Source organism: Urocampus carinirostris, chromosome 5, assembly GCF_059441175.1.
Source record: "Urocampus carinirostris isolate Australia breed hairy pipefish chromosome 5, RoL_Ucar_1.0, whole genome shotgun sequence".
In the NCBI taxonomy this organism is placed as follows: domain Eukaryota; kingdom Metazoa; phylum Chordata; class Actinopteri; order Syngnathiformes; family Syngnathidae; genus Urocampus; species Urocampus carinirostris.
This window is the reverse complement of record NC_142353.1, coordinates 35,944,057-35,951,646: the sequence shown is the minus strand read 5'-3', so window position 1 is coordinate 35,951,646 and position 7,590 is coordinate 35,944,057. Positions and strand designations below refer to the sequence as shown.

The following is a 7,590-nucleotide window of genomic DNA, read 5'->3' as shown; positions in this document are numbered from 1 at the left end:
CGTGAGGGGCTATGACACTTCATAGGACAATGCCATTCAAACTAATGTCAGCTGTCGTTAACTATGTGGGAAGAAGGTCAAAAGCAAAGCCACCAGAGGGCAGTGTCGATGTCATTGTTAAGCATACTTGTTGAGATACATAGCAACAATTTTACCCATAATTCAAGTACTTTTCAATCTTTGAGAAAAACATTAATTACAAGCATTTCAAGCACCCGTACAAACCCTCTAGGTTTGTACATAGAAAATACTTGTTCTCTGATGCAATATAAAAACCAATGCATCTCTCCCAAACCATTTATTACTCCAGGCACAACCATTTTGAGTCCAGCGATACCATACAAAGGGTGTTTTATTTAAAGACAAAAATTATTGTCACAAACACAAGTTCGGATGAAAAATAGTTTGAGGGTCATTACAAAAAAAAAAAAAAACGAGCATGGCGTTTAGTTCAAGTAGTGCACACATGCGCACTGACAGTACATGAAGTGTTTAAGCCCTGCTTACGGCAATTACATGTAGCGAGATGTAGTGATATGCTTCTCGGGACACATGGCAACAGATCACACAAATGGTTCAAGTTTCAAAAACATGTTTTCGTGTTCACTTTTCTTAAAAAAAAAAAAAAAGAGCTAATACTTGTCACAAGTGAAATTCAAAGCATCGTTGCACAATTTTTATTTTCATGCCATCATTCAAAAATATCCCAGGAGTGCTATGTTCAAAAACCACAGACAAATTTGTGTCATATAAAAATGCTTTTTAACAGTTTCAGTATAAAACATAGAACAGCCTAATCCAACAAATTCAATGTTGCCGTTTTTACATTGTCATCTTGGCAAACAATGTCAACTACGTTGTTATCAATAACAATAAACACAGTTCAATTCAAGCACTCTAACCACATCAAACAAGAGGCATTCACATTTTTTGTGTTTTTTAAACATTAAGTGATTATAGTTATTTGGGGGGGGAGGACAACACAAGAGCTAAAAACAATCGTTCATGGTTTTCTATTATCGTTAAAAAAAATAAAAATAAAAAAGCAAAAACTGGTATGATGATCAAAGGCTGGAAGTTTTGGGTGGAGGAGGGACGTTTACACGGTCTTCTGCTGGCCCTTCTTCCCGATGAGGGATTTGTGGATGTGAGGGATGACACCTGTATCACCACGAATACAAAATATCAAATTAAGAATGCTGACACAACATTAATCATTAAATGTAAATGGTCTGCATTTCATGAAGACCTCACAAAGCGCTTTACAATGTGCCTCACCTTTTCTCTTTTACACACTAACTAACCTATAGCCATGCAAGGCAACTACCTGCTATCGGGGCATTAGGGATTCAGTGTCTTGCCCAAGGACACTTCGACATACAACTCCCAGGAACCGGGAATCGAACCGGAGACCTCTTTAGCCCAAGACGAGCGCTTTACCTTCCTGAGCTAATGCCGCTCAATCATTTTCAATCAATAAAAACTGAAAAAAAAGTAAAATAATCAAGTGTTTTCTCATTATCATTGAATACTATGTACTAAGAATCGAAGGGCAACACACCAAGACATCTCTGTTTTAAATACAGCAAATTCTGGACTACAGAGCACACCTGATTTAAAGGCACATGCGCAAATTTAATGAAGGGACTACTTTGTTTTCAAATAAGCCGCGTTGGATAATAAGACGCAGGCTCAAACAGACATCGAAATGAACTCATTCGCGTCCATTTCTTACATTTTAAACATATCAGCGGGGAAATGTCTAGTACAGAAAAGTAACACACCGTGCCGCGATTAAGACACTGACTAGACTCACAGGGGTTGATCTTAACCAACTAGCGCAGCAGTCAATATTCATTAAATTGACATTAACCTATAAGCTTAAGTGTGATTAACATCATCATACATAAGTTCTTAGAGCATTGTTAACAAGTACTGTCGGCTGATTGAATAGTTTAGTGAGGAAGCAGGTGACTATCGGGCATATTTTTCTTATCAGGTCAAAAATCTGTTACGTCATATTAACCTGTGATCAGTCTGATAACCGTGAGCCTTATAGTTATTGTGTACCCCTCAGTCAGTAACTAGTGTCAGCATGTGCAATGACTTTTTTTATGCTACATAGTGGTAGCAACACTCTGTCTCCCCCATCACTTTTTTATAAGCGCAAGAGATTGGAAAGCCATGGCACGGCAGGTGTCCAGGCTGTTGTGGTTGTATAGGCTTCTGAATTTTAGCCAGTACAGTACAAAGAGTTTAGTTTTGTAAAAAATTTCGGCACACTCCCGGGTATATGTTAACACCAAATTGAATAATATTGACTGCTGCGCTAGTTGATTGAGATTGACAGTTGCAGACACAGCCCGCAAACGGCCGTCTTAATTGTGTTAAATCTAAGCTTAAAACACACTTCTACTCTAAAAATAAATACGTTTGCATGGACAATATCTCTGTATTATTTGTGATTGCAACATCCTTTGCTGTCCGGTAATCCTGAAAGGGGGATGCTACATGTGCGGTCCCTTCTCAAGGTTTCTTCATTTTCCTCATGTTGAGGTTTTTGAGTTTTTCCTTGACCTCATGTTGGTTCCAGATCAGGGGATGATGTAATAATAGTCTGAAAAATAGTCTGTGTAATAACCTGTGCAGCCCTTTGAGACGCTTTGTGATTAAGGGCTATACAAATAAAAATGACTTTATTGACTTGACATTTCCCCGCTGATACTGCAAAGTTTGCCATTTTACTCCATCGTGACGTTGAGAATCTCTTTCATCCGTTAACGCAGTAATTAGATGACAAAGCATTTCCTACGGAAGGGAGTCCTAGTGACTCCTGTCGTTTACCCGATTTCTCCACGTTGACAATTAGAGCAGAACTCGCATTGTGTCATCACCCGACGCGTGCCCTCGCAAATACTTTGTTTTTACTCTACTTGTTTTTTGTATTATTACTCACCTCCGCCAGCAATGGTAGCCTTAATGAGAGAGTCCAACTCTTCGTCTCCACGGATGGCCAGCTGCAAATGGCGAGGAGTGATACGCTTCACCTTCAAGTCTTTGGACGCGTTTCCTGCCAACTCCAAGACCTAACGGACATATCAAATTTTTTAAAATTGTTATTGAAGGAAAAAAAAAACACTTATCGAAAAGCACAAGCTAGAAAGAACATAGCACTCATTCTACGAAAACACACAAACACATTGTGACACAAGACACAAAACCTATGATACAAGGGCTGTAACTAATTACGATTTTAATAGTCAACTAGTCACAGACCATAGAAGCGATTAGTCAAGTAATTGGATTGTTATTACTTTTTTCTTAAATATAACATGAGGTTTATTTAATTATGTGGCAAATGACATGAAAAAGCAGCACAGTGGTTAGCACGTGTGCGGCACAGTTCTGAGGTCATAATATCGAACCTTCCTGTGTGGAGTTTGCATGTTCTCCCCGTGCTTGCGTGGGTTTCCTCCGGGCACTCCGGTTTCCTCCCACATTCCCAAAACATGCATGTCAGGCTAATTGGCCCGTCCAAATTGACCCTAGGTGTGAATGAGCGAGCGACATGTATGTCCCTGTGGACGGACAGTTCAGAGTGTCCCCTTCCCACTGCCCGTAGACAGCTGAGATGGGATCCAGCACCCTGCAACGCTACTGAGGATAAGCGGTGCAGATAATGGATGGATGACATTAAACAGGAAAATAGGGTACAATCTTTTTTTTTTTACTTGAACATATAGCGGATTCGTACAAGCATAAAAAAGCTCCATCTAAAACCAATTACACACAGTGCCTGGTCAGTAGAGACATAAATCCACTAATAAACCTCTGTTGATTTTCAGGGACAAGAAAATATAATACGTTTGCAAATACAAAGTTTGAACAAATAATGTTTGTTCTTCAGACTGCGTGCATTTGATTTCAAATAAGTTTGTTACAGTAGGAGATATTAGTAAAGCTCTTTCATGAGAAAACACACGTCATCATAATGTCATCAAAACCGTATTGGCTTGGATGTTAGTTGAATCCTACTTTAAATGTTCGGGCATCACCGAGGTACTGCCATGATACGCAAGGTCTGCTTTGTAAACTTTGCAAGTAGTATTTTCATTGGCTGTATCCAGGCTAGAAAACTCCCGAACTCAAGAAGTTCTGGTATGCGTACTTAAAGTTGACACAGCCATTTCTGGATGTTACACGCTATCGCGCATGAGCGACTCTAAGGAGATTATAATCATGTAAGATCCCTCTTATGGAAAAATGTGTCTGGCAACCATGGTCTACAATGGATTTAATTGTCGACAATTTCCATTAATATTATAAATGACAATGGCGACTATTTGTTGCAGCCCTAATTGATACACACACACAAAGCGCAGAGGTACACAGAGAAAAAGTAAAAAAGATTACAGCAAAAAATCTTTCAAAAGAATATAACAAACACATATGAAGTACTCACCTCAGCGGTGAGGTACTCGAGAATGGCAGCGCTGTACACGGCAGCAGTGGCCCCCACGCGACCATGGCTGGTGGTGCGAGTCTTTAAGTGTCGGTGAATACGTCCCACAGGAAACTGAATAAAAGAACAATCCGAGAAGAGGCATATTAGTCACTTTGAATGTTGCGTACTGCTATAGTGATCAAACAGCGGTCTGTATCAGTACTTATTAACTCACTTATACGTAACAGTCAGAAACGTGCTGATAACATACACCATTCCATCACCAAATTCAAGCACTTTTTAAGGACTTTCAAAGCCAATTTTTCAATATCTCTAGTGCCATTAAAAGAAGAAATGTGAGCATTTATGAAGACATGAGATTTTTTTAAGATCCTGAGTAAATTGCAAATATATAGATCTGAACAATAAGTGTGTAAATATTAAGGAAAATCTCTCGAAATTCAAGCACCCTTTAATCGTTGAAAACACAATATTAGAATTCAAGGATTTTCAGGGATTTCAAGCACCCGTACAAACCCTGTCATAAGTGTCACACTAGTGGGGATCAAAAACATCAGAGGGGAAAAAATAAAAACCAACAGAAACACATTAGGGGGAAAAGCACATCCAACAAATTATAAACACAGAAAAAAAAAAACACTGTGGCAAAAGTTCTCGTTCTGTTTTTAAGTTGTACTGGAGCTTACTCACCTGTAGGCCAGCCCTCTGTGAGCGAGACACTGCTTTGGCCTTAGCCTTTCCACTGTCTTTTCCTGCCTTGCCGCCAGCCTGCAAATGCAATCCAATCCAATCCAATTACAATTAACCCGAATCAATAGTTAAAAACATTAAAATTAATAGAAAGGACACACTATGTCATCCTGATTTACAGAGATTTTCATTAATTAAGCAAATAAAAGCTAACAAGCGGAATAAGATGGTCAATAGAGTGCTCAAATCTTATTGTAATTGATTGCAAATGCATACTCGCCATAAAACAATCATGATGAAGAAAGTTCACTTAGCGTCATAATTCTAATGCCAATGGTACCATACCATCGGGTAGCCCACTGCAAACCCCTTTTGAACAAAAAGAGTTAATAACTCACACCCCTTTGATATAAGGTGAACATGTACACCCAAAAAGTAAAAAGGAGAAAGTACCCCAAGAGAGAATTTTTACAAGGATTAAGATAAAAAAAATAAGACATCATATTATTATTACAAATATATATATACATACACATATATAATGATAAAACGGAACTAAGACCATTATGAAGATAAGTATAAAATTTGTATAAAAATAAAGTTGCACCAACCAGATCTTTAAAGTAGTCTGACGATTGCTATTTTGGGGACAATTTTGGGTACCATCCTTTTTCAGCATTCCAAAATTTGTTTAAGCAAAAAACAACATACATATAAAAAAAAATTCTTGCATATTGAGTATTTTTCTTTTTAAAATCAAAGCAAAAAAAACAGCTGATCATTTTCAGATCACTAAAGAGAAATTAATGATGGAAGAAAAGAGTGCTATGCCAAACACTGATCCTGCGCATTTAAAGAAATGTAATTGGTAACAAAGAAATAGATGATCAATTAATTGTAAAGCTAATAAAAATTTTACAACATTAATTCCATTTCACCACAATAACCGCTAACTGAATATCGGAAAATATTAAAACTGTATCTGTAATTTAAAAAAAAATAAAAGAGGGGAAAAAAATAGAATTGGGCTAAAATAAGAAATGGAAAAATGCACACATTAGAAAACATGCATTTAATATTTTCTGTGGTAAAATAAAACGAAATTACCTAAATGAACTTAAAAATACACAACCAAGAAATAACACTGTTCATGATTACAAATACGTGACACGAACCCTTATTACGAAATACTTGTTACACAATTGTTGAACATTTATAAATTCCTGCAAGATAAAAAAAAAAGGAAAATCGAAGTTTCTTAATAAACTGCAAAATATATTCAAAACACGCACACGTCGGAAATTGTATTTGTCGTTTTTAAAGTACAGGAAAAACACTTTTAGTGTGATTTAAAAATAACAGTATGATAGTTTATATTCGCAACATAAAATTGACCACTGATCAGTGATGAAATACCCGACTGAAACTAAACTTTAACTTTATTTCGCGCCTCCGATGAAGCTAAACCTTTAGCCGTGACAGTTAGCTAAACACATAGTGATTCAAAGCGGCGCTATCCTGCAAATTGCGATCAATGTCTTTCTTTTTCACGAATGCACGCTCGTTCCAACATGCAATGCAATGCAAAACGCTTACCATTTTTCACCTCTGGATTTGATTGAGAACTGAGAAGACGGCAAGTATTTTGGGTTTCCGAAACCAAAGAAACAATAAAGCCCGTTTTTGCAAGTCTTATGGTGAAAGCCGTATTGAGAGGTTCAACAACCAATCACCTTGCGCGTTGTTCCTTCGAATATTCGCAATGACCAATCAGCGCCAAGTTTGTAGAGTATCTACCCATCCCCCAACTGGTGATTATCGCGCCTGCCTTTTTTGCGCACGGAACCGCGAAAGAGGCAGGACATACTTTGTTGGAGCTACGAGAGATGAATTTCCGGGGGCGTCAACATTTTTTTGATGGGCAGTATTGTGAGCGAATGAAATTCATGAATTTCAGACAATTTTGGATTGGCAGCAATAACATCCAATCAATAATAGGTGATTGTTTCCCTCCCTATCAGTGGGTTATTTTCCATGTAATTTATTCCCGAAAAACATGTAAAGACACAGTATCTAATATCGTTCATGCGAGCATGCTTTGCGATTTGCAGACAAATCTGGTCACGAGTTTAAAATACTAGAGTGGGAGTGTAGTTTTCAACCGTGTACAGAAATAAAACAAGTCCCGACGCTATACGCACGACATTTGACGGACAGGTGAATTGACGAATAGTAGCTCGGATTATACACTCAGTTAGCAGTTAGCATCCAATCTATATCTAGTATCTTGGTACGTCTTCAAAGTGGGCGTGTCGGAGGGGAATGTTCTTCCTGAAGTATCCTATCCACAAAATCTACATAACACTTTACTACAGTGCAGAACATCGAGTTAGAGAATACGACGTGTAAATATCGCGCAATGTAAACAGTGATTG

The 7,590-nt window shown here is 37.8% G+C and overlaps 1 protein-coding gene across 1 annotated transcript; it reads right to left on the bottom strand.

The window, feature by feature from the left end:
• Window positions 1–334: 334 nt before the first annotated feature.
• LOC148366165 (histone H2A.V) lies at window positions 335–7,510 on the bottom strand. The gene is made up of 5 exons (XM_088336602.1): window positions 6,752–7,510; window positions 5,156–5,233; window positions 4,463–4,576; window positions 2,957–3,086; window positions 335–1,161 (listed from the first exon to the last, which is right to left on the bottom strand). The coding sequence occupies exons 1-5, from the start codon at window positions 6,752–6,754 to the stop codon at window positions 1,100–1,102; spliced, it is 387 nt and encodes a 128-aa protein (XP_088192728.1). The 5' UTR covers window positions 6,755–7,510; the 3' UTR covers window positions 335–1,099.
• Between the last annotated feature and the right edge of the window lie 80 nt (window positions 7,511–7,590).